The 25,711-nt window shown below is 39.8% G+C and overlaps 1 protein-coding gene across 4 annotated transcripts in view; it reads right to left on the bottom strand.

Moving 5' to 3' along the window:
- Positions 1-25,711, bottom strand: part of RERE (arginine-glutamic acid dipeptide repeats) — a 366,623-nt gene that overhangs the window by 110,239 nt on the left and 230,673 nt on the right. For 3 of the 4 annotated variants that reach the window (XM_011368442.2, XM_011368444.2, XM_011368443.2), the window contains one exon: positions 4,411-4,459. In XM_011368442.2, coding sequence (XP_011366744.1) covers positions 4,411-4,459 — 49 coding nt within the window. Of the gene's footprint in view, positions 1-4,410; positions 4,460-17,890; positions 18,208-25,711 lie in introns of those variants that run through there. The other variant, XM_023535612.1, reaches the window with a different exon arrangement.

Genomic DNA, 25,711 nt, shown 5'->3' with positions numbered 1-25,711 from the left:
CAATTTGCCTGTAGAGCTCTAGGGAGACATATTCTAAGGCCCCCCAAAATATTAATAGTAAGCCGTTTTCAATAATCATACTATTTATATCAGTGTGACTTGTTACTTCTGAGCTATTATATGTATGTTGTGGCCAATGAATACTTACGTTTAAAAAATGGGCTTTAACACATTAGAAAAAGATACAGATTTGGAAAAAAAAAATAGGATTACTATAAGGTCTATATAAAAATGTGAATTTGAATTATAAGTATCAGAAAGAAGAAAAAAGAAAAAAAGCTATTTCCTGATCTGTTTCCTAAAACGGCCTGGAAACTAGTAACTGACCCAATAATAATGAACACCCCAATAATAATGAACACCCCAATAGTCAGCGAAAAGACATCTCTTCCCACTGACACGATGAGGGCTCCTACGAGAAAAGTTTAATTACAAATCTAGGGTAGAGTTGTACAAGATGATTATTAAAATCATGTCATACCAGATAAAAGGAACGTACCAAAGATCACCGGAGTTGAGTCAAAAGGACACAGAAGGCAAAAGAAAGAGGCTCCTAACAGCTCCCAAATAATTTCATCATCAATAAGATTAACTGCAATGGCTTAGCAGACAATAAATTATAAATCCATTGGTCACCACTGGAAGATGTTGGGGAGCCAGCTCTCAGTATTTTGAAAACTGATAGAGGGGAAGAATCACACATTTATCTGCCTTTTCTCTGTGATTCCAGGAATCAAACAGTTAAGGGGGAAGTGTCATTAATTCAGCTAGTAAAGGAAGGAATGATAGGCTTAGAATATCACCATTTTGAGATCTCTAATTAAATAGTGGATCTAAGTAACAAGCAAAGGCTGCAAATCATTAAAAGAGAGACACATGTGCCTCCTAGTAGAAGCGCACAGCACCGCCCTGAGGTATTCCTGCCAGGGGTGGGTACCAAACTGGAATGGGATTAAACCTCCGGATTTAACTACTAATTTTCAAAATATGCCAAGGACAAGGGAACAAGTTTAATGACACATAAAGATGAAATTAACTAGATCCAGACTGTGGGACCCTATAAGACAAAACATTCAAGTTTCTTCAACACATAGAGAGATGGGGTGGAAAACACGAGAAACATGAAGAGATTTATGAGACTTATTAAACAGTTACAATGCCATGACTCTTATTTAGACTCCAATTTGAACTATAAAAAAAAAAAAAAAAACCAGAAAGTGAAGGACAATTAGGGAAATCTGGATATAGTGGACACTTGAATATTAAGAAACTGCTAATTTTTATTAGGTATGATTTATTGTTTTTTGAAAGAGCTCTTATCTTTGGGATATTTACAAGTACAATGATATATTTGTGATTCATTTCAAAATAACAGTGGGAAAGGTGTGAGAAAGAATAAATCAGACAAGATTTACCAACAATTAAAATGCGTGAATCTGAGTAATAAGGAAAAAGGGGGTTTACTGTACTAATCTTTCCCTACTTTTATATATGTTAATATTTTACCTAATAAGTTAAAATTTTTAAGAAGTTAAATGTTGTCAATTCTTTAAAAGAATCGGTATATTTGGTACTCCAAAACATTCCTTTTTAAAGATAGACTATACAGAATATATTTTAAATCTGAGATAAATATCTGGTTTTAAGTGAAAGTAAACAAAAATCCAAGCATAGTAAATCTGTCCCTTTCTAAGAATTTAAGTGTCTTTTACTTCAGAACCACTTTTTCTGTCATGATAGGAAGAAAAATCTACAAAATAAAATTCTAGTAAGAGATCTCAAGACACTGGAAACATGGAGGAAGAAAAAAATGGGTGGGAAAATACAGTGGCGGGACAGAGCAGAGAAAGGGAGAGGTGTACCGCGCCAAGTACTGGACTCCTCGGTTAAAAGGGAAGTCCTCGACCTGAGGGCACAGGAAACACAACAGAGAGGTGGGAATCGGTGCCCCTAAGAGGCCGCACCAAGAAAAGGGGTGACGGCAGGTCCTTTTGTTCAAGATCATTTCACTGTAAACGTTGATGAGATGCCACAGGAACTTAACTCTTGTTTATATCAATCAGCCTCTGGTAAAACTGGTTTCATCATTCGCTTTGCGTAAAGTTACAGAACCTACCAACAATGGTGGGCGAGGACTTAACTGTACTTGAACAAGGCAGACGTTAAGGGGAGTGTCCTCTGGCAGTTTCTTCTGCCTGTCTCAGTTATAATCCTAGTTCTGGGACGAGAAGTATCTTCTAGTGAAGAGATGCCCCTGATGGTTTCTGTCTTTTGGTTTTAATAGTCCTTTAATTATTAATTTCTTTCTCATTAGAGTTAGAATAGATTTTAAACATATGAATGACGTACAAGAAATGCTCAAAATCTAGACTGAAAAATGACTGACTAAACAGATTATCAAAACCTCTTTACCCTTAGAAGGAGTTGCCTGTACCACAAGTCTCTAGTATACCTAGGCCATAGTGGCAGACTCCCAACATCCATTCCAACTCAAATGCCAGTCCATGCCAATCATGCTAACCCTAATTTCCTCATGGGTTGGAAATGGACACACGACCCAATCCATTCTGGGAGAGACAGGGACTAAAAGAGACCTTCCGGGAGGATTTTGCTTGCTTCTAAGGGGAAGAGAAGGGTGATACCTTTCCTCCTCTCAACATCTGCTGTATTTCATTCACTGTAAGATCCACTGTTATTTTCTGTGCACTCAGAAAGGAAAAATCCTGCCAATTAAATTATAATCGCACCACAGAATGTACGATGAAACTCATCAGAGGTAATAAATGTGAAGGGAAGAAGTGCATTTTAGGATCAATGAGATCCAGCTACCAGCATACTGCGAGAAGCCAGCCCGGGGGACAGCCAAGCAAGAGAGCCCCAGAAAAGGAGAGCCGAGTCCTGTCTGACCAGAATGTGATGATATGTAAGACCATACACAGCCAAGTTCAGCTAGAGTTTTCTGCTCCTGCCCATCAAAGTACACTAACTGATAGAGAGATCAAAAAAACAGATGACAAACATGACACCAGAGTCTTAGTAAACTGAATAAAACATGAGAGGGCACAGGTCACAACACAACAAGCTTCCGGCTGACAAGTACCTAACCATCTTGACTCTTCTGAACAAAAGGGAATTTTAAAAAAGTTAAAATGAAAGTATGTGGTGATCAAATGTTCATAGATAGGCTGACAAACAAAATGTGATATATACATGTAATAAATCATTCAGCCTTAAAAAGAAATTAAACTCTGACATATGCTACAACATAGGTGCACCGTGAGGACATTATGCTAAGTAAAATAAGCCAGACACAAAGGACAAATGACATGTGATTCCACTGACATGAACTACCTAGAGTAGGAAAATTTATGCAGACAGAGAGTAGACTGTGGATGCTAGGAGCAGAGAGACAAAAGAACGGGGAATTAGTGTTTAATGGGGACAGAGTTTCTGTTTGGGAATGTGAAAAAGTTCTGGAGGTGGATGGCAGTAATGGTTGCAATATATACTTAATGCCACTTAACTATACACTTAAAAATGGTTAGAATGGTAAATTTTATTTATTTTTTTTTAATTTTTAAAATTTATTTTATTTTTTTAATTTTTTTAATTTTTAATTAAATTTATTGGGGTAACATTGGTTAATACAATTATATAATTTTCAGGTGTACATTATCATTTGACAACTGTATATTTTATTGTGTGTTTACCACCCAGTCCAGTCTCTTTCAGCTACCATATACTTGATCCTCTTTACCCACTTTGCCCTCTCCCTAAATCCTATATTTGACCCCCTTTACCCCATCTATCTCCCCCGTCCTCCTCCACCCCACTAGTAATCACTAGTCTGTATTCCATGTCCACGAGTCTGTGTTTGTTTGTCCAGCTCATTTGTTGCTTTTAGGTTTATATCCCACATATAAATGTTATCATGATTTTCAACTTTTTCTGTCTGCCTTATTTCGTATAGCATGATTAACTCAAGGTCCATCCATGTTGTCACAAATGGCAGTATTTCATCTCTTCTTACGGCTGAGTAATATTGCATTGTATACATGTACCACAGCTTCTTTAGCCAATCATCTATCGTAGGACACTTCGGTTGCTTCCATGTCCTGGCCACTGTGAATAATGCTGCTGTGAAAATCTTTTCAGATATAGGTTTCCAAGTCTTTGGGGTAAATACCGAGTAGAGGGACTGGTAGATCATAGAATGATAAATTTTACATTATATTTTACCACAAAAAAAAAAAATAAAAGTATGAGGTAATCTGGAAAAAAAATCTGCATTTATATAAAAATTCCCTGTAACAATAAAAACAGTTCTAAGCTGCTGCTCAGCACAATAAAGGGCCAGCAGAAGAATGAGAAATAAAAATCTATTAAAGAAGTTACCTAAATGTGCTTTACCTGATGGCTAGGCCCAACTCGGATTTCCCCCTGGGTGCTGTTCAGCCTCCTGTCACGAAAAGAGTAGATCAGGTTAGCAAATACAGTTCTGACATAAACATTCACAAATTTTTCAAGAAGAATAATTCCCTTCAAATACACGAGTGGTAACTCAGGAAGAATGATCTTCTCCACTCTTAATGCCGCCTTGTACGGTACATGCCCCCACTGCACGCACCTCCAAAACCCTTTGCTCCTATACAAGCCCCGTGACCCGCTCCCTGGCCCGGGTATCTACACACCATTCATCCTGCCTCAGCAGGACCCCAACAGATGTTTCTTCTTTCCAAAACATTTCAGGGTGCCCTACAATAAACCTTATTAAAACATAAACGAGATAACTTATGGCTCCTAGCAAACACACTGGGTCATTCACGCATTCATTCATTTGACGAATATTCATTAAGTACTTGCTATAAGCCAGAAACTGTCCTAGGCATTGGGAATAAAGCAATGAACAAAACAATGTTCTTGCCTTCTTGGAACTTACATTCTAATTCAGAGTAAAGAAAAAAAGAAAAGAAAAATAATATGTCAGATGACAATAAGGGCCAAGGAATTAGGTAGATGGTAGATGGTGAAGTAGTTTTACATTTCTTTATACAGGACCGTTAGAAAAAGTCGTATTAGTAAAGTGAAATCTGAGCAGAGGTGGAGAAGGTATGAGGGAGTGACCGGCAGGCCTGGGAGGTGCAAGGGCCCGACTCAGCTCTGTCTGTGCCATTCTTTCTGCACCTGCGACGCCACCCTCCTTTGCTCCAAATCCCAAATGTCCAGTTTCCTTTCAAAAGCCGCTATTTCCAAGAAGTCTTTCTTGATCTCCTCCCCATTTCACCCCGTACACCCACAAAAGTGTGGGGAGTCTTCCTCTTTTCACTCCTTCACAAAATATTTATTGAACATCTCTCTCGTCCCAGGCCTTGTATAGGGCACTTACTGGGTGTACAGTAATAGACAAAGAAATATAGTTCCTGTCTCCCTGGAGCTCACAGTTTGCAGCTGCCTGTCACCCTCAATCTGAGTCACGACTATCTACAGTATCAGAAAAAACCCTTTCTGTGCCCAGTGACAAGTCTGTGTTGTGTTTACCATGACCGCTGGATTGTCAATATTGCCCAGAAGACTTTCACCCAGTGACAGCTGCTCGATGAGTACTTGTTGACTTGGACTGAACTGAAGAGCAGAATAAAGCAGCAAAGGACCAAAGAGGAAGCACCATCTCTTAGTTTCCTCCCGTGGATCTGATAACCCCACGTTTGAAGTTGTTAAAATGAATTATGAAAAACTATTAATTCCTTCAGAGGCCTTGAGTCCAGCACTTTCTTCTTTTAATCCAACAGTTTCTCTCACCGAGAGTCTTACTTTGGCAAAGGCAGACGGTAGATATGACAAAGGACGGGAGATGAGTAACAGAAAGGACAGCTGTGTATCCAGTAGTCGTGAGCTTCCTCTCCGTCTATCACGGGCGGTACCACCCCCCCCCCGCCCCAAACACCATTCATAAACGCCAAACATTTCAGGAGAAACAGAGCACAAAAATGAAATGGGGAGTGACCAGAATTCGGTCGGCTTCAAGAGGAGACAGTCCATGAAGTGGTTAAGTTCCGAAGAGACCTCTGAAGGAGATAGGAAGCACAGCAGCGGGGCAAAGCAGAGGCCAAGCAGGACAAAGCCCTGCAGAGGCGCGGGCTCAGAGCGGGGGCTGCACAGGGAGAAAGGCACGAAGTGCTGACTTCAAAATATAAGTTATCTTCGTTTCCTCAACAGGCAAATAGTATGTTGCAGACAGACACTAGAAGATAGACTGTTCTGGTAGGGTTACGTGGGAGTTACAAGAGGCTGCTCTAGGAGGCAGGTGGAGGAATCAGAGGCCAGGAGGCTACTTTCACCACAGTACTTCTTTAGGAAAAACAAGCAGTCAGCGTTACCATCTCCCTTCCAACTTGTCCCTTTGTTTCGTAACTGTGAACAAAACTGGCTGCCAAAAGCTCTCTCCTTTATTTCTAAATACTTTCCAAATGCTTGCCTGCCTACATGTACATCGAGCCAAATGTATCATCTCAGAAAGCTGTAGCCACAGCCCATCCAGTAACTGTACCCAGAGCTCAACTTTCAGGTTCTTCTAGAAGGTCTATGTTATGCCAAGGTTCTCAAGTGGTTAGTTATGAAAGCATTTCCCCATTACTGTTACATACACTGCTAAGTCCCTCATAATTCCAGGACAAACATTCCTGGTTCATTTATTTTTAATACTTTTTTCTTTTATATTTTTGTGTTTTTTTCTTATTTTTTCTTTTGTTTTTTAATTTTAATGTTTAATAAGCCAATATCATATTTACTTAAAAAATGTAACACGATAAGAACCACCAAATACCTCATTGAATATAACTACATATATTCTACTTATATGTGTGAAAATGGAGGCCAATAATGACTCACACTGCTAATAATGAGACAAGTAAGACAAAAAAATGTGTTGGAAGGCTCAAGAGCCTTGACTAGAAACGATTTCTCTCTTTTATATGTATACCCACAAAGATTACTAATAAGATGAGTGGGTTAAAAAGCACAAAATAAAGGTAAAACAAAGGAACTTTTAAAAAGCTTATTTAAAAATCAATTTTACAAAGTTATTTTTGAGCAAGATTACATAAGTGGACAATGGCATTAGCTACCAGGTCCAGGAACTCCCAAATACAGAATAAATGGCAGAAAAACTTTTTAGGTCCAAGATACAAGAAAGCAGATAGCAACACACCCCATTAGAGAGAACTAGATGCACCCGGGAGAAAAGCTGTCAGAATATGAACTGAAGATGAAAGACAAGAAGTAGCTGCAGGGGAAACTGCCAGCATCCAGCTGTATCTGAGATGCACAGAACAATCACCATCCTCCCCTCCTTTTGACAGCATCTGAACTCTGCATTAAACTAAACGCTCCTCCCTTGCTGCCTCACCGCTCCCTTCTTCCTGAATGCTCCTTTTGTGTTTCATACCATGCTATGAGAGGATAACAGTCTACTATGACTAATTTGGACATTTCCTACCTTCACCCACTCTGAGACTGTAAGCTTCTAGAGTACAGGAACTGAGATTTAATTCATTTTTCCTCTCCCCCAGAATCTAACAGAGTACCTACATGGCATTATTATGCACTCAGAACAAATTAAAAGTTCCTCGGCTGCATGAATAGCTCTGGACTACTAAAATGTAAAATTTGACAAAACTCACCAGGAATTCTTACTTAAATGAAATAAATAGCTTGTAGAAAATACCTGATGATCATCTGCTGACTACTACATTTCCCTCATATGTAACAACAATTCTCAAACTTCTGGGTCTCAGAACCCCTTTATATTCCTCAAATTAATGAGCATTTTAAGGAAGTTGTGTTTTTGAGAAATTTCAAAATATTTATTTACTTACTTATTGCAATAAGCTCATTACATATTAACATGTGTAACATGTTTTATGAAAAATAACTGTATTTAAACAAAAACTATAGTGAAAATAAAAGCACTATGTTACATATTCACAAATTTCTTTAGTGGAAGACAGCTGGATTCTCATGTCTGCTTTTACATCCAGTCCGTTGCAATATGTTTGCCACTCTCCAAAGTATATGAAGAAAATGAGGCCTCATACACATGGTTGGAGAATGGAAGAATATTTTAATATCTTTTTGATAAATATAGATATTCTTTTTTATACATCAAAACCCTAACAACAACTAAGTTAATCCTTAAAGGTTTGTGCACAACATGAGTCTAAAATTTTATCAATGATCTTTTGGACTCTTTTACATTAAAATCCATTATTCTGTCTTAGTCTCTGGATGGATCTTCTGCCCAGAAACGATTCTGTAATGTCACACACTGGTTAGATGGAAAATATTAGTTCGCTAAGTTCTACACATCTTCCAAACATCAACACAGTTCATTATGTAATTTTTAAAGAGCACATCTTTAATATCACCACCCGTCTTCTAAAGAAAGCCAGTAAGTGCACCGAAGCTGCCAAGCTCGGAGCAGTGAGTATAAGATTTTTAAAATTCAAATTTTAACTTGGAAGCCCAAAGTTCAGCACTGGCAAATACAATTAGTTGTTTTCCTTGAAATGGTAGGCTCACTTCATCCACTTTCAGTAAAGTGCCTGCCAGTTACCCAAGTCAGTCAGTTATTCTTTCAAGTAAAAACAGAATGCCATGAAAAAAGGGGCTAGCTAAGCTCCAGTTCAAACAAACAACCATGTCCCTTGGTATGTAGCAGAATTTATGTCACTTCCCATATCATCACTTCCCAAAGAACATGACAAAGACAGACCACCTTAGGGTTGAGATTTGATTAAATTAATAATGGGTCCACAAACCACACTCTGAGGAGCCCTGGTTATGAAACATTCTGAACTTTTAGAAAATATTGGAGGCTGAAATTCCAAAGGTCCCTAATCTAGAAGATGCCAGGTTTATCCTTCAATCAGCAATAATAGCTAACATTTAAGTACTTTCTATCTGTTCTGGGTGCTCTATAGTATTATCTCATTTCTATGTAATAATTCATTTAATTTATATATTGATATTAATGAAAGTATTAGTAGTGATACTCACAGAAATTCAGATCTCATTCTATCTTGTATTTAAACAAGAAGTTTCTGCTTCGTGTACAGCACTGTTTAATTAACACAGTAGGTATGGGCAAAGCCAAGGTGGTCATCAGTTGAGGAAGCAATATCCAGACCAAGGACAGAGGAAATCTCAGCAAGGCCAGGTAAAGGATGTTACATATGAAATAAGAGACCAGCGGTGGAAGTCGTGCAGCAAGATAATGCAGGACACATCTATATACACCTTCATCCTTGCCTCAGGGTTTTCACTGCAGTATCTCAAATTCAGATATCTTATAGTTACATGATAAACACAAGCAAAATAATAGTGCTTTCTATGACAGATACACATTATTTCATTATTCCTATGACAACCTTATGAGGTAGTATCTCCACTTTATAGATAACAGTACTAACTATAACATCAATAAAGAAATTAACATATACACTGAACATTTACTATGTACCAGGCATTTCAAGCTAAAAAAATTCTATATAATTTTCTTATCTAACCTTAAGGATGACCCTGTAAAGTAGGTGCCATTATTACCTGTCCAGATGAGGAAACTGAAGCTAAGAAAGGTTATGAAATTACCCAAAGTTACACAGCCAACATGTGGAAAAACAGGATTCAGACTCGATCAAGTTTAGTCAACTCCAAAGGCAGAATGATTAAATTACTAAACCGAAATTACAAAATTAATTATAAATAGAACCAGTATGAGAAGCCACATCCTTTTCTCTAGTTCAGTTCTATGTTCATTTCAAGCACTAAAGCCAAGACCAAATGATCAAAAAGAGATTTTTTAAGTTTGAAATCATGTTAAAAAAGAAAACCTATCGAAGCAAAGGCCAACTTATATAACATTATCAAAATGACATAATTATAGACAAAGAGAACAGAGCGGTGGTTGCCGGATGGCAAGGATGGCGAGGGAGAGGGTAGGGTGGAGAGATCTTTGTGATGATGGGCTGGATCTGCATCACAGTGGTGGGTACACAGAGCTACGCCCGTGATGAAATGGCCCAGACTTGTACACACGCTGTACTAATGCCAACATCCAGGTTCGATGCTGCATCAGAGTCACACACAATGTAGCAAGGGAGTAAGGGAGGGAAGGATGCATGGGAGCACTCTGATGCATCTTGCAACTTCCTGTGCATGTAAAAAATTCAAAGTTTGTAAAAAGACAAAAGAAGAGGTTAGCCAAGTGACATATTACAAAGGATAAGAAAGAAAGTTAGACATATGAACAGCTGATTAAATGACAAATCGATTCCCCACAAAATATACTGTGGACAAGCAGAACAGGTAACTGAAGAAAGAATGCCACAGTTAATGAGCAATGAAATTCAAGGAATTAAATCATTCAAGGAGTTAACTCAAATCACGTATTTCTTTTTTCTCTGTGTTTACTAAGAATCTCTGGTATGGGCCATCCTAGTAAACACATCCTTAGTAACTCATATCCTTACGTGAATTAGACTTTAAAAAAAAAAAAGAATTGTCACCATCCTCACCAGCAAGGAGGACTTTCTCTATGAGGCTAATATAAATAATATATGTTTCTCAAAACAGCTGAGGTTCAGTCGCCATTATTCTGCAAATTTTTGCTTTGGAATATGAAAAAATAGTCCCACAAGCCAAATTACAAGAATAATGGTAAGTCATTGTGTTTATTCCTTGAGTATTAAAAAAAAGAGAAAGAAATTCATTGTATATGAAATCTGATACAAAAGAAACCAATGTAACAAAGCAGTATCCATGGCAACTACAACTTAATATTTCAGTCCTCTTCAGCTGCAGTGGATTAAATAAAATGACAAGATGTTCCCTTTGAAAAGTAACCTGTTACCATGGAAACATTTTAGTCTAAGAAGTAAACAGGGGATGGGCAGAAAGGAGCAGGAAGCCTGCAACTGAATATCAAAAAGGGAGAAGCATCTATGCAAAGGAGATGAGAAAGCTGGCTGGCCAGACATGGTGTGTGTGTGAGGGGGAGGCGGGGTGGGGGGGTGAGGGTACTCCTTGAGAGAAGCGCACCAGCTGGAAAGAGGAGCCTGGACAAAATTGCTTCTTCATCCTAATGAAAGCGGATGGTGTGTGGGACGCAAAGGTCTGCAAACGTTCGCTCAAGACACCCAAGTATCTCTACAGGATCATGGTAACTGCTTAAGGCAAGGACTTGCGTCTATGGGGGAAGAAGAGAGAGAGATGAGGACATGGGGTCCAGGGGAAATGACATGACCTGGCTGAACAGAGGCCTTTTACAGGAGCTGGGTGAATTCTCATCATAACCCAGACCTGGTCACCACCCCAATCACGGACCATAAGAGCAGTGTGGCCTGTGGCACGTTCCCAAAAGGCCGGGTCTGATAACTCTCAAGTGAGATCCCTGCTCCGTGGCTGGTGTCACGTGTGAATGAAATCACTGTGCAATCTTCCCTCACCTGTCCTTCAGATCGCAATGCTCAAAGAGCAGATAATTCTTAATCTTTTCTACAAGGTATTAAGCTGAGTGGGAAGACTGACATGAAATCAACTGAAAGTAGACAAGGAATTCTACTTATGAGCTCATTCGGAAAGTGACCACGGAAATGGTCTATGGGTCAGAAAGAAATATACCAAATTTTAGGCAAACAGAAAGGCAATTTATTGGAGTCACTTCTTTGTGGAAGGGCTGTGGGCGGGAATGAAAATGAGGCTGATAAGGAGGAAGACCAGACGACGTGAGGCTTTCTCCGATTTGTCCAACATGAACGCATATTTCTTTAACAGTCTGAAATTTCTTTAAAGTCTAACATAGTATCTTAAAAGTCCATGTAAAGTTTGTATTCTTTTCCAGAACATATACTCACTCATCCTAAGACAGAAAATATTTTCCCTAACTCTGAATAAAATCACTGTGCTTTGTATATCCTACCAGGATGTCCCATGTCTCTGGTATGCCACTACTGAGAGAGAAGAGTTGTCACACACACTTGGGTCTAGATGCTCAAGTATGGGGGTAGAGCACAGACTTCAGAGTCACATTAACCCAGATTAAAATTTCAGTACCAAGGTTTTATTAGCTCTAAGTGTGACCTTGAGGACATAATTCAATCTCTCTGAGCCCCAGTTTCCTCATCTACAAAACAAAGTCCTTAAGGGCTAGTCTGCAAGGTTGCTATAAAAATAAAAGACGATCCACAGGAAGAAATAGGCACAGCTCCTGTTGCACAGTAGTCATTACTATTATTAGCTCTAAGTCCTGGCAATAAGCGAGAACAGGAGCTAATCCCTCTATTACACGTTTCCACCTCTCTCTTCTTCGGCCTTACCAGTCACGATTTTATATTTATTTTGTGTAATTATTTCTTTCGATGGTCCTCTTGCTCTTTAGACCAAAAGCATCACGAGGGTAGGAACCAAGTGTGTTTTGAGCTCCCTGTTACATCCCAAGCCCACTGGCACTCACTAAATATATTTTAAATGAATAAATGACTATAATATTTTAATTTAGTTATTGTTTAGCCAGTGATAGCAACTAAGCACTTCGCTGCAAAATTAAGTCAAGTAACCTGTGGTGGAAGACTAGCCCTCTAAGCAAAATTAATTTGAAAGAGGTTTGATAAACTGCTCAGCAGGAAAAAAATTTCAGTAGTCATTCAAAATAATCAAAAGGAAAAGAGAATCGGTCAACAGTTGAAAGAGTTCATGTTCCAAATTCATACACAAATGCAAAGGTCAAGACTGAAGTTCCCCCCAAATCCAGAATCACAATATTCTAAACTTTCTCTGAGGGAAGTCCCTTAGAGCCGTCTGATCCAATCTTCCAGCTTGATAAAAGAAACCAAAGCTTGAGGGAGAACGGTGCTCCTCCCAGGGGTCACAGTAAGTTGATTACTAAGGATTCCAGGCCACAGAAGCAACTTTCCTTTCACAGGGTCCCTAAGTATAATTTAGAATCCGGGCTTAGAATTTAGGCATTGGCAGAGTATGAATAGGAAGAATTTTCATGCTGATAACAAGATGTAGTAAATATGATCTCTACACAATAATATTTAATATCAGAAAAAATGGTAAAAAAGAATTTAAATAACCTGTGAGAAAAGACCTAGTTTCAAAGCACTACAATGACTACCCCACTGTCTAAATTTCTTATTTGTCTGACCTCCCCCTGGCACATTAAGTAGTACCAGGCAGTCCACCAGCCCTGGGCAGAGGGCCCCACCCGCTTCAGGCTCCTCGTGGGCTTTCCTGTCGTCACCGGCTGCAAAGAAGGAAATGGCTGTAAGGACCACAGCCCACCACGAAGCCGCACACCCCCACACATGTGATGTTCGCACACCCCCACACACGTGATGCTCGCACACACCCCCACACACGTGATGCTCGCACACACCCACACACATGTGGTGCTCACACACACCCCCACGCACGTGATGCTCACACACCCACACACACGTGATGCTTTAGAAAACAGACTTATTTTTAAATCCCACCATGACAGAAATAACTTATAAAGCAGCAGTATTTGAAGATTAAGCCAATCTCCTGATAAGAAATAATGCTGGATTTCTGCACACTGAACTCAAACTACATCATAAACGAGAACAGAAAAAGAGGGACTCTGGATCAAGTAAGAGTGTCTACAATGAACATTTAAATGCCACTTTGTTCCCACTGGGAAGTCTCTGAAAAATGCTGTTAAAAGTATGACCATTGCCTTATTCCTCCTCAGTGTAGTGGTGAGAATCTGGCCGGGGGGTAGGGGAGTGGGGGGGCAGCAGCAGCCCTGGTGGCACGCGCGTGCTCGCACACACAGACAGACACACACACACACACCCTCTCCTTCCACTGTATTAAAGAAAGTGGTAAGAAAAGAACAACATTTAATGCTGAACACACCAAATGTTACACAACATGCGAGTAAACTTCTTTTAAAAAAGTTCAAGAAAAATATAAACACCCCAAAAGCATAAGAAAAAGGAAGAGCAATGAATGGCAGTTAAACATACTGGTCATTTTAATCTACCATAATTCCTAACACCTTTCCTAACATTGTTTTATTTGAACAGATTGAACAAAAAATACAGGTGTTGTTAACCACACCTACAAGAGATTGTAGACTTTGCCTTTGAATTAATAACAATACACTGAGCAACTATGTGCCAAACACTTCATATTGTTTTCATCCAATCTTATTAACAACTATGAGGAACACTATGACCCATGAGAAAACTGAAGTTCAGACGAGGGAAAGAACTTATCCATTGTCACAGCTGGTCCGACGTCACTTATTAGGTGGAATGTGAACCCATACCATCTAACTCCAAATCTAGTCTTTTCCCTTACCACAGATGCCACTCATTCATTCAGTATATTTAGGCAGGAGGCCCATTGGTCAGGCACTCTGCTGGGAATGGAGGCTACAAGAACAGGCACGGTCCATGTCCCAGGAGCTTAAAATCTAATGGGGAAGACAATCAACCAAATAGTCACAAATAAATGTATAGTTCAAAGAATTTTGAGAAACAGTGTCTAATTGTTCCAAATGAATTAAAATAAGCTGCTTTAACTTAGACCCAAAGTATCATAGAATATACAACATGAGACTAGTTTTCTTTCAGATTTTTCTTTAAAGTTATGTTCGAGAACTTGTAACCTCCCTATCAGAAACTGCTCGATACAGATTATCAATTTGCAAGTAGATTCATTACCACACATGTAATTTCATATCTCTCGTTAGCCTGTATTTTCTATTTTTTCTCTCATTCGGTCAGACATTAGTCTTATAGCTTTAGAACGAGTATCTTTCTGGTGAAAAGACAACTCAGTCCAGTAATGACCAAAAGGAAAATGGAAAAGGAAAAATGAATTCAGAAAGAAAAAGATCAAAAACAAGGAACAACTAGAGAAGCAGTGACGCGCCGCGCAGCAGGCCTTAGCTGTACCCTCTTCCGATCCACGGAACACACCGGACGAGTCTCGAAAGTGGTCGAAAGAAGAGCTATGCTGACAACAGATCGCAGGCTCTGCAAAATTCATGCTGACAAAAAAACACTTAGACATGGCTGAACCTCAGATTCCGATTCAAGATTTTACTATAATGACAAGAAAAGCTACGACCAGGATAAAATTTTGGTGAACTTTTATGTTTTTTTTTTAAACACATATTACCTATAATCTACCTATAATCACCAATGCCTCCTGATACTCTGAAGTTCAACAAAAGGGGGGCAATTAGCTAAAATGGAACCAGCATGTTTTCAATGTTCAAGCTACACAGACTCTAGACAACTTCACCAAACAAGAGACTGATTTCCCACGTGCTGTTCCTTTACCTCTACCACTAGACAAGCATAAAAGCCTTAAACCAGGAGATGGCTGGTCAGCAAAGAACACTCTAAAAATATTTTCCCAAGACAGGAAAATTTAGAACATGTGCATACTACACAAGACATAGCTCTAGTGACATATTTTATTGGATCTGAAACATAGATATTCGACTCAACAACAAAGGGGTCTCACAGATCACCATACTAACTACCTCACCATCTAAACAGGTAACTGTACACAAGCTCCACAAATATGAATTTGTATGAGGCCAGACCAAGGAAGCCAGACAAGGGGGAGAAACCCAAGTAGAGTTGATTCAGCTACAAGTACAGCTTCTTGTTCACATTTTATTGGCCAAATGTAAAAAAAAAAAAAAAAAAAAAAGGAAAGTTTAAAAAAAAAAAAAAAAAAGGAAAGTTTAAGAATTAAAGATCCTAGAGCAGAAGGCAGTTTCACATTGTCTTCTGAACAAGTACTCTCCTATCTCACCTAACACGGTTTCTGAAACGAATCTGAAACTTTAGTCCTTGCGAGAATCCCTCGTGTGAACAGCCACCAAGTCTATGGAATCGGTTCCTCTAGTCTAAGAAAAGACAATTTTAGACTTTCAAGAGTAAATGTGCTTCTAAATAGAGTGAAAGAGGACAAGTTCCAGAAGCACTGCTACGTGGTGTGAGAGCAAGTGGGTATCTGCCGAAACCTCCCAAATGCAATGTTTAAGTGATCAAAATGGGAAGACAGCTCTCTCGTGAATGGAAGAAAAGATTAAAAAACAGTAATAAACGCCTTAACCCAAAATTATCCCTGTATAAATCATCTCCTTAATCACAATCCCAAAACTGAACCTACTGGAAGCCAGATCATACTTCAGTAATATTTCAGTGTCTACAATTCATGATTAGCTTTCCTAAAACTTTCCATCAAAACCAGGGGCCTCCTGTCTGACAAGAGCTGGCCATGCACAGCTCCATATGCGCATTATACAATAGTGGTCCTCAACCTTTTTGGCACCAGGTACTGGTGCTCCTATAAGAATCTAATGCCCGATGACTGAGGCGGAGCTGAGGCGGTGATGCTGGCGCTGAGGAGCGGCTGCAGACACAGATGAAGCTTCGCTTAATCACCCACCCGCTGCTCACATCCAGCTGTGCAGCCCAGTTTCTAACAGGCCATGGACCGGTACTGGGCTGCAGCCCGGGGGTTGTGGTCTCATTATACAACACAAAGTTTACATGAAGAATTCCTCCATGCTATCAACATAAATTTCTACCGTATCCTAAGAGTTTTTCAGTTGTACGTTTGTCTACAGTCTGCTTCCTTTCATCCTCACAAATGCACAAAACTTAAATGTCACTTCAAAATTTTTTCCAATCTTCATCAAAAGAAAGAAGGGGAGAGGAAAGAAAGAGGAACGACTACTACAATTCAAAACTTCACTTAACATTAATGGGGTAAGAACCCAACTTGCCCCAAATCCATCTCTGTGACCAGCTCCCTGAGTTGACCACGGTGAGAATCATCCGTCTGAGCCTCGTCTGCAAAGAGGACACACAAGGAGCATCAGCCCCCGCACAGAAAAGACGAGTATCTGGTCCACCATGCAGTGGGCGTGAAACCTGGTCTAGTCAATGCCTCTACCTTAGTAGGCATCACCTACCTCCTCTTTTTACTCCTGTCCTATAGAATTCACAAGTCACACAACAAAATACACATACACAAGAAATGCCATCTTCTGCTAAAGGAAACAATAAACAAAATATTCAGAACCTCAATCTGTAACACAATGTCACTGAGTACAATCTTTTAATTGCCAAATTTTCTGTAAGCTCTAAAAGGAAGAAAGGACTGCTTCCTTTTGAAGCAATGGACATAGAAACTGGTGTATCATAACCTTTCATGTCTTAAAAAATTCCGCTTTAAAGTGATATTGTTGCAACCATAATCCCTGCATAGGTCCAAATCTATACGCTATTATTTCATTTTCAGACTTCAGGAAAGATCACAAGAATTATAATTTGCTCTGGCAAACAGGCTCTCAATCAAAGCAAGTTCCACCCACCTTCAAAGCAACCAATAGCTGCCCACCTACCACCCTCCCTAAAACATCCAAACAGAGCTGCTCTGGGGCCCAGGCATTCCCTATCAGCCACACGCAACCCAGGAGCCTGCAGGTCTGCTCTGCGGGTGCCAGACGGCAAACATGCTCGGCACCAGGCACCCGGCACGGCTCAGGTTAAAACTAGACCCAGAGAGGAAGAGGTGAGGGAAAGGGGAAGAGGGCAGGGGACAGAGGGAGCCACAACGTTCTCCACTGGTTTAATGCATCTCCAGGTGGACCCCATCCTTAGCTCTGATTTCACGCCTCGCAACACCACCTACGTGGCCAGCCAGGACTGAATTACAGGCTCTCAGGAACATGCACTATGAATGATGAAATGATTCATAAACGTCTTCAGAAGTGAGAAAGAGCAGCAAAAACCATCACTGTCTCGGTGAGGCCAGAGGAAGATTAGCCTACCTGCAGGGGCTGAATGGGTCATCCATGACTAACAGAGGCTCTGGTGAGTCTAGCTGGATCCCTGAACCTCTACTTACTGCTAAAACTCTGCCCTTTTCCACTCTAGCAACTCAAAATGGAGGCACATGCAGTCTGAGAGACCTCACAGAGCTTTCACTGAGCTTGTGCTATGACCTAAGCCTTCACGCAGAACGCAGAAACTTCCCCCTCACACTGACAGGACTGAGCATGTGCTGTGACCCTCCCTCATCCATACACTGTCTCTCAACGCAATCAATCTCAACCCTGCTGTTTCCGTAAATAAAGCCCAGCCAACAGACTGCAGCTTCTCCCCGCACACCAAGCTAGTGTGCAGGGAAGTGGGGCCTCAGAAAGGGGATCCGAGACAGCCAGCGGCCGGGAACCCGCGGAGCTGAGCTGCTGGAGGCTTCAGATCAATGCCTTGCTCTGCCGAGACAACAGCAAGTTTTGTTTTGTTCTGTGGTTTCAAATAGTGAGATCTTCAAGATGAAACACACTCGAAAGACAGAAATGTGAATGACTATATTTAAGGAAAATTAACAGAAATACCGCAGCGTGTTTAAAAACACAGGAGTAGCAACCCCACAAATTTCCTTTTGAAAACTTTAAACATTTGGGAAGAGGCCACATGAACAGTCCCGGGAAAGCTAAAGAGCACTGGCTATTGTCAAAACTACAAACTCAGGGCGGATGGCACAGCAAGCAGAGCACGTGAAGAACGCTGTATTCCAGCGCGGAGCTTCACCTCCCTTAAAGAGTTCTCAAATCACCGAAATAATAAGTAAAAACATTTCCTCAAGTGATACTACCTCAATCAGCTATGTCTAGCTCGAAGAATGTATTTTTAACATTAAGAAGAACGGGAAGGTTCAAATCAAGAAGTCAAAGAACACTCTGCCGCCAACACCTAACACCTAAAGATCTCAGTGGAGGTCTCCTGATTCAAAACTCGAAGCGATTCTTCAGAATACTGCCCACGAAGCTAAATTCATTTAAAATTAATCAGAAATGATTGCTAAAGCCACAAGCAAGGTCACACCATCCTAGTCAAACTGATCACTGTGAAGTATTCATATTGTCCACAGTACCGGCCAAGACATTTTCTGTTAAAATCCTTAAAAACACATTTTATGTCCTCCCCTCAAAACTCCTCCCAAAAAAAGGCAAACAGGGACTGTCAGCCATGTGAGAACCCTAGTTCTGGACGTGTATGGAGGCTTAGTTTCTATTTGCAAACTACGAGATGATTCTATGTATCATTACCTAGTTACAAGTAGGCAAAAAAAGGAAGACCATGAAACTCCATGCGATTTATTAAGGACAATGTCAGCAGGAAAGAGCAGCGCCCGTTCTGCGCCCTCCAAATGTGTGGATTGAAAAGAAATTTCAAACTGCTTTTCAGAAGATTCGTGTCCTCGGGACTCCTGGAGTCGGCGCAGGACTCACTCCGTTCTCTAGGATCCCTGTTCATGCTATCAAACCAGCTGACATGGACTAACTAAGAACTCTTATCATGCTGAAAATGTAATTCGCACAACACAGAAATGCCAGGTACTGTGAAATAAGTTTTACCTTTGACCCAGCACACGAGACAAGCAGCCACAGGTTGGAAGACCCTATTCCCTACTGGTATATAAGATAACACGTCCCCAGATGTATGTGACTAGAAACAGTCTAGCGAAAAAGACTTTCTAAAAATGGGCAATTAAATTAGAATCTAGCAACCAAATAGCATGAATATGACCACCAAAGTACTTCCTTCAAATATGTATTAAAAACAAAACAAACCAACAAAAAACAAAACTACCACACCCCTTCTTCACATGGAAAATGCTCCCTTGGAGAAATCAATAGAAGAATTTGATAAATACATCATTACTCTGAAAAATCATGGGAACTATTCCACAGAACATAACAAAAACGCCGTTACTGTTATAGCAAGTCAAACATGGTCGATAATTTTGGTCCCACAAATGCCCTGAGTGACCCTAAGGGCTTTTTCTCTGCAGTACTGGATCCCAGTATGATGCCGGCCTATTCCAACATCTTCTTCATTGTTTTTCCTGACACCGTCACCTCACAGTTGTCCTTTTATACCACGTGCACAGACTCCCCTTGCGGCCACCTGTCAGCGGCAGCGCACCCCAGGGCTCACTCTCTCGCGTGGGGAATTCTCCCACCCGACCACAGTCCCAGCCAGCTCCTCTCCGCAGACAGCTCGTCACGCAGCACACGGAAACCTCGGAGAACGCTCTTCTCGTCGTGTTGAGCCTTCACTCATCCCCGCTTCTTCTGGGGCGCCTCCCCTCTCTCAAAAGATTTTAAGCTCTCTGGGGCCAAGGACAGTATTAAAATCATCTTTATTGATGTCTTACTTAGTACCTCATAAAAAATACACATCTGATGCACTGAGAAGGGCACAGTGTCACTTATGTGGTATTTCTCGGCAAAAACGACATAACCTAATCTAATCGTGAGGAAACATGGAACCCAAACTGAAGGATACCTGACAAAACTGGCTTCTACTCCTCCAGGATGTCAATGTCATGAAAAACAAAAAAGGCTAAGAAACGCGTTATGAAAACAAAGAAAAGTTAAGGATATAAAGAGATACAACCACTAAATGCCAAAGCATGATCATAGAGGGAAATTATTATAAAGGTCAATATTAGAAAACTTGGCAAAATTTGAGTATGGACTACATTAGACTATACGGCATTATATCAATGTAACCTTTCCTGAGTTTGATAACCATTCCATGGTTGTGTAAGAGAGCGTCCTCGTTCTTGGGAACTACACACTGAAATATTTATGCGGAAAGAAGTTTGACATCTGATACGTATTTCCAAATAGTTCAGGAAAGGAAAACACTACAGAGAGTGGAAAGAAGCAAGGGTGGCAAACACAGAGAATATGGCAAAATCTGAGCTCATAAAGCAAATCTATAAATAAAGTTAAAAAGATAAATAATACATAAAATAAAATCAATAAAAATAAAATAATAAAGCAAATAAATAAAATGTTAACAGTTGGTGAACTGGGTGAAAGATATATGGAAGTTCTATGGATTAACCTCATAACTCTAAGTAATATATATAAAATTCCAAACTGAAAATTTAAAACTGTATCAAACAAAAAACGCTTGGACCAGCCTGCAATCCCCAGTCCTCGTGCACGGCTGCGGGAGCGTCCACACGCTAGCGGTGATGAGCAACCCGACCTTTCTCTGCCTGGCCACCTGCTTCTGCAGTAAACTCCACACTGAGGCCACATAACACCCAGCTCCTGATTCAATCACAATGGCAGAATATGGGATTGTGAACCCTGTGGTTTAGTACCGGAGTAGGGCACTGTGCCACTTTTAACCATAAATTCCAGTTCTGGAAATGGGCTCTGTTCCACTGACCATGCCTTGTCCTACACTGAGGACACTCTGGGACTCTACTCAGGGCTGACGGGCCTTCAAGACCTGGGCCTTTTTTCTCCGCTGGTTGTCTTGAACACCAGGGCCTGCTTCCCGCCGCTGACCACCCGTCCGCAGGGATATGCATGCCCCACGTGCACACGCGCTGCCCTAGTGCCTCCTTCTGTGGCCCATCACTAGGTCTCCCCAGAAGCCTGGTGGCCCTGGATATAGCTATATCGTCTCTGGATCCTGGACCTCCCTGCTCTCTGCCAATTAATCCCTAGCAAACAGCAGGTGAAGAATTAACCCTTCTGAATTCACTAAAGGGGAGCTGAGTAGGTGAGATGAATATACTGTGCCGATGGATTCGTCCAGAAATCAGGAAACCAACTGAAAAAATCACTTTGTCCATTTATAATACTTTCAGTGAGCAGAAAATTTATGTTCATCAAAAGTAAAGTAAGAGCTGCAACATGGAAGTTTCCCAGGTTTTATTTTAAAGAGTTTTCTACTTACCAGAAACAGAACATTATCTAAAGTGTTTTACTTACTAACAGAAAATAGCAAAGCCAAAACAGCAATGAAAATTCAAGAAACTCTAGAGAAAAACACTTGGAAAAAAGATATTCTATTTGACTTTTAATTAGTACTAACTTCACATCAAGAGAAAGGAAGCTTCTAGAAAGTTTAAGTTTTATTTTCCAATTGTCCCTAGTGTGTGGAAATGGAACTGAGTTTTATATATGTTGATCTTACACCTAGCAAGCATGCTGATTTATCTCATCAGTTTTTACAATTTGTTCACATTTTCTCAGATTTTTCCATGATAAAATTACTATATCATATTCATAAAGGTTCATTTTTTTCATTCCCAATATTTTACATATTTACCTTTTCATGTCTTAATGGACATGGGAATCCTTATATTGTTTCTGATTTGAGAGAGAATACTTCCAACACTCTACCTTTAAGTGTCGTGCCTGCAGTATGTTTTGTAAGTATCCTGTCAGAATAAGGAAGTTTCGTTCTACGGTTAATTTGCTAAGCGTTTCCACCACCCCGCCACCCAATATTGAAAGGGTGCTGACTTTTATCAAGTGCTTTTTCTACATCAAGATGATTGCATACTTTTCTTCTTCAATATATTAAAGTGGTGAAACAGGTTAACAGAATAATTATTCTTAAAGCATTCTTATATTCTATAACCCCAACTTAGATAAGTATATTTTTAATGCTTTACCAGATTCCATTATCTAATACTGTATTAAAACATTTTACATACATGTTCGTAAGACTGACCTATAAATTTTCCTTTTTTTAATATGCCTTTGGTATAAAGGTTTTACTAGCCTCAAAAAATTACTTGGAGAACCTACAGCATCTGTCTCTGTTCTCTGGAACACTGGTAGAATTCACCTGTAAAGCGTGAGTCTAATTTTTTTTTCCTTTCTGGTTTAATAACAGGAAAATGGAGTATCCTGTACAAGTTACAAAAACTGTCTTTAAAGGGAGACGGCGTGCATTTTTTGCCCACTTTCTTCCAGCCTGAAATCTAGATGTCACAGCTACCATTCCATCACTGCCTGAAGCACAAGGTAGTGGCTGAAGTTAAGAAGAGCAGAGGGTGAGGCCCTGATGGCTGTGGGGCCCCACAGCAGCCCAGAACTGCTTCCTTTCAAACTTTGCTTACGTGAAAGAGAAAAAGTCTGTCATACAGTCTTTTCCTATAGTTCTAGTACTGAAATCTTTAGGTGTGTATCTTACCAAATGTTTTATCAAGTTGGTGGCACACCGTCTCTTCTCAGTATTTTGTAATTCCTCACAGTGAGCTCAGCATTCAAAGGCATTTCATCTGTAGTTATGCTATAGGGTCTCAAATGAGGGAAGGTCCTCCAAAAAATTTTTGTATGTCCTGGCACATTTTATATTTTCTTATCATGGAATTCTCATATTTTTCAAGAATGTAAATTCAAGCTCAAACTGTCATGAGGGCAAAGCCCAGAGTTATCAATTGTGAGGGGAATCCCCCCTTTTCCTCCTCTCTTTCTTTGGTTCTGGAGTCCGAATCCCAAACAGGTTTCCCCGTCACTTCTAATTCCAGACGTGTGACCTAGTTCACCCTTCCACTGAAAGAACAGGCCTCTGACAGTCCTCACTGCATACGGGGCTCTCAGCTCCAACTCACTAAGCTCCTGAAATCAAGGTCTCACCTTGATTATCCTCACTAGAGGATAATTTGACAAATATAAAAATAAAAGAAACAAACCGAAATAAAGCATAATTCTGTAATAGAGATTTGTTTTTCCTTGAATATACATCTCTGTGCATGTATAGGTATATGTGTTAAGATTACAATTAAAATATTGCTTATATATAATATATGCACAATCACGCAGTCCTTTATTAGTTACTCTTCTATTTTGAACGTAGTATGATATCATTAAACATTTTACAAAAATATTTGTAATGAGCACCTTGTATACCATCATATGGATGTCCCATTATTTACTGGTCTCATATTGTTGAACATTTATGGTTTTTCCAATACCTAGTTATTCTAAATAACATTGTGACTATCTATTTTAAACATAACTCTCTATACCTCAGCTAAAAAGTAACAATCTACATCTCCTTTAATTAATTTGGATTTGCAACATTTCAAAGTGAATTTCTGTTTTAGTCAAGTCATCATTTCTCAACTGTCTGCAATATTTGCCATCTCGGGTAAATGTTTTCAGAGTTCGAATGTGATGGCAGAGGAAATGCATGCAAGAAAATATTTATATCCAGCTCTAGCTGGAAACATATTAAAGATAATGAAATAAGGCTTCTCATTGTTAAAGATAAAATTACCCAAAAAAGGAGAAAAGGTGAAAAAAAAAACCCAAAAAACTACCAGGAACCCTGTGGTATTGGATTAGAACTGGAGAACTTGGTATGAATGCATGGATACACACGGAGATACAGAAATACAGATGTAAAAGTGTACAATCCCTGTTCCTCTCCCCTCTCTCTGTCTCTCTCTCTCTGTCTCTCTCTCTCTGTCTCTCTCTCTCTCTCTCTCTCTCACACACACACACACCCACCACCCACCCACCCTTGCTCTGTTTACTCAGAGCCTGAGAGCAGCGATCCAAAGCTATGAGCACAACCACCAGATCTTGGTTCTAAGAGTCATTCTTCAAATTCTAGGACAATCTGACTTCAAAATGAAGGATGATAGCAACGGATTATTAACAACTAAATAAAATAGGAAGCCATTAATCCATCCTGATGTAAATAAATGCACAAAGTGAAAGTTTGATGAGAAAGAGGATATCCACATAGGCTCGAAGCAATTCCCACAAAATGGTCATTAATTATTAAAAGAAAAAGAGAAATTGTACAATTGCAAAACCTAGCAGACAACACTTTTTTCAGCTGATCAAAGTGAACATTACTGGCAGTGGGACAAACCGGAGTTGTATGCCACCTGATAAGATGCAGAAGAAAGAACTCAAGACTTCTTCCGTGCTATCACTGTCAAAAATACATGATCTAAATCTAGTAAGGGAATATCGCAAATGCAAACTGAGGGAGTCTATAAAATAATTAGTCCATAATCTTCATAAGTACCAAGGTCATGAAGTGAAAGAAAGACTCAGAAACTGTTCTAGACTAAAAAAGATTAAACAGACATCACAACTAAATCCTTAATGCTAACCTGGATCATTTTGCTATAAAGGTCTTTACTGGGGAAACTGATAAAACTTAAGTGGGGTCTGAGAATTCCACGGTAATAATATTCCATTGTTAATTTCCTGATTTAAGGGTTGTATTGTGGTTACTTAAGAAACTGTCCTTGTTCACAGAAAATATACAAAGTATCAGAGTGTGATATTGCCGCATGGTGACAACATACTTTCAAATGGTTCAGTTAAGACAGGGTCTTCTGTACTTGTAACTTTTATGTAAGGTTGTTTAAAACAAAGTAAAAGAAAATGAATTATACAAGTAAAACACTCAGAGCAGTGTCTCTGCACACAGTGCTAAGTGCAGCAATTATTAGTAACATTATTGCTACTAACTGTCGTCAGTCAGGGAGAGATTAAATATAAGTACTTCAAAGTGCCTCAATTTACAATTGCTACTAAACATAACAATAATAATCCTTAAGCCTCTTTATTACTTTTTAAAACAAGGCTCCTCCCTGGAAGAAGAAAAGCAGAGGGCACAGGTGACTGCAGGTGATCACAGGTGATCACAACATTCTCTCCTGTGTAAGATGGAAGGAAGGTCTACTTGTCTTCCACCTGATTACCAAGGCTCATGTTGCAGAAGCAAAGAACCAAGAATATCAGCTGTTTCATGCTACAGACCAAGACCTCTAACACTTAGATTAAAACACTTTTTTT

Source organism: Pteropus vampyrus, unplaced genomic scaffold (genome assembly GCF_000151845.1).
Source record: "Pteropus vampyrus isolate Shadow unplaced genomic scaffold, Pvam_2.0 Scaffold142, whole genome shotgun sequence".
In the NCBI taxonomy this organism is placed as follows: Eukaryota; Metazoa; Chordata; class Mammalia; order Chiroptera; family Pteropodidae; genus Pteropus; species Pteropus vampyrus.
This window is presented reverse-complemented; position numbering and strand designations above follow the sequence as displayed.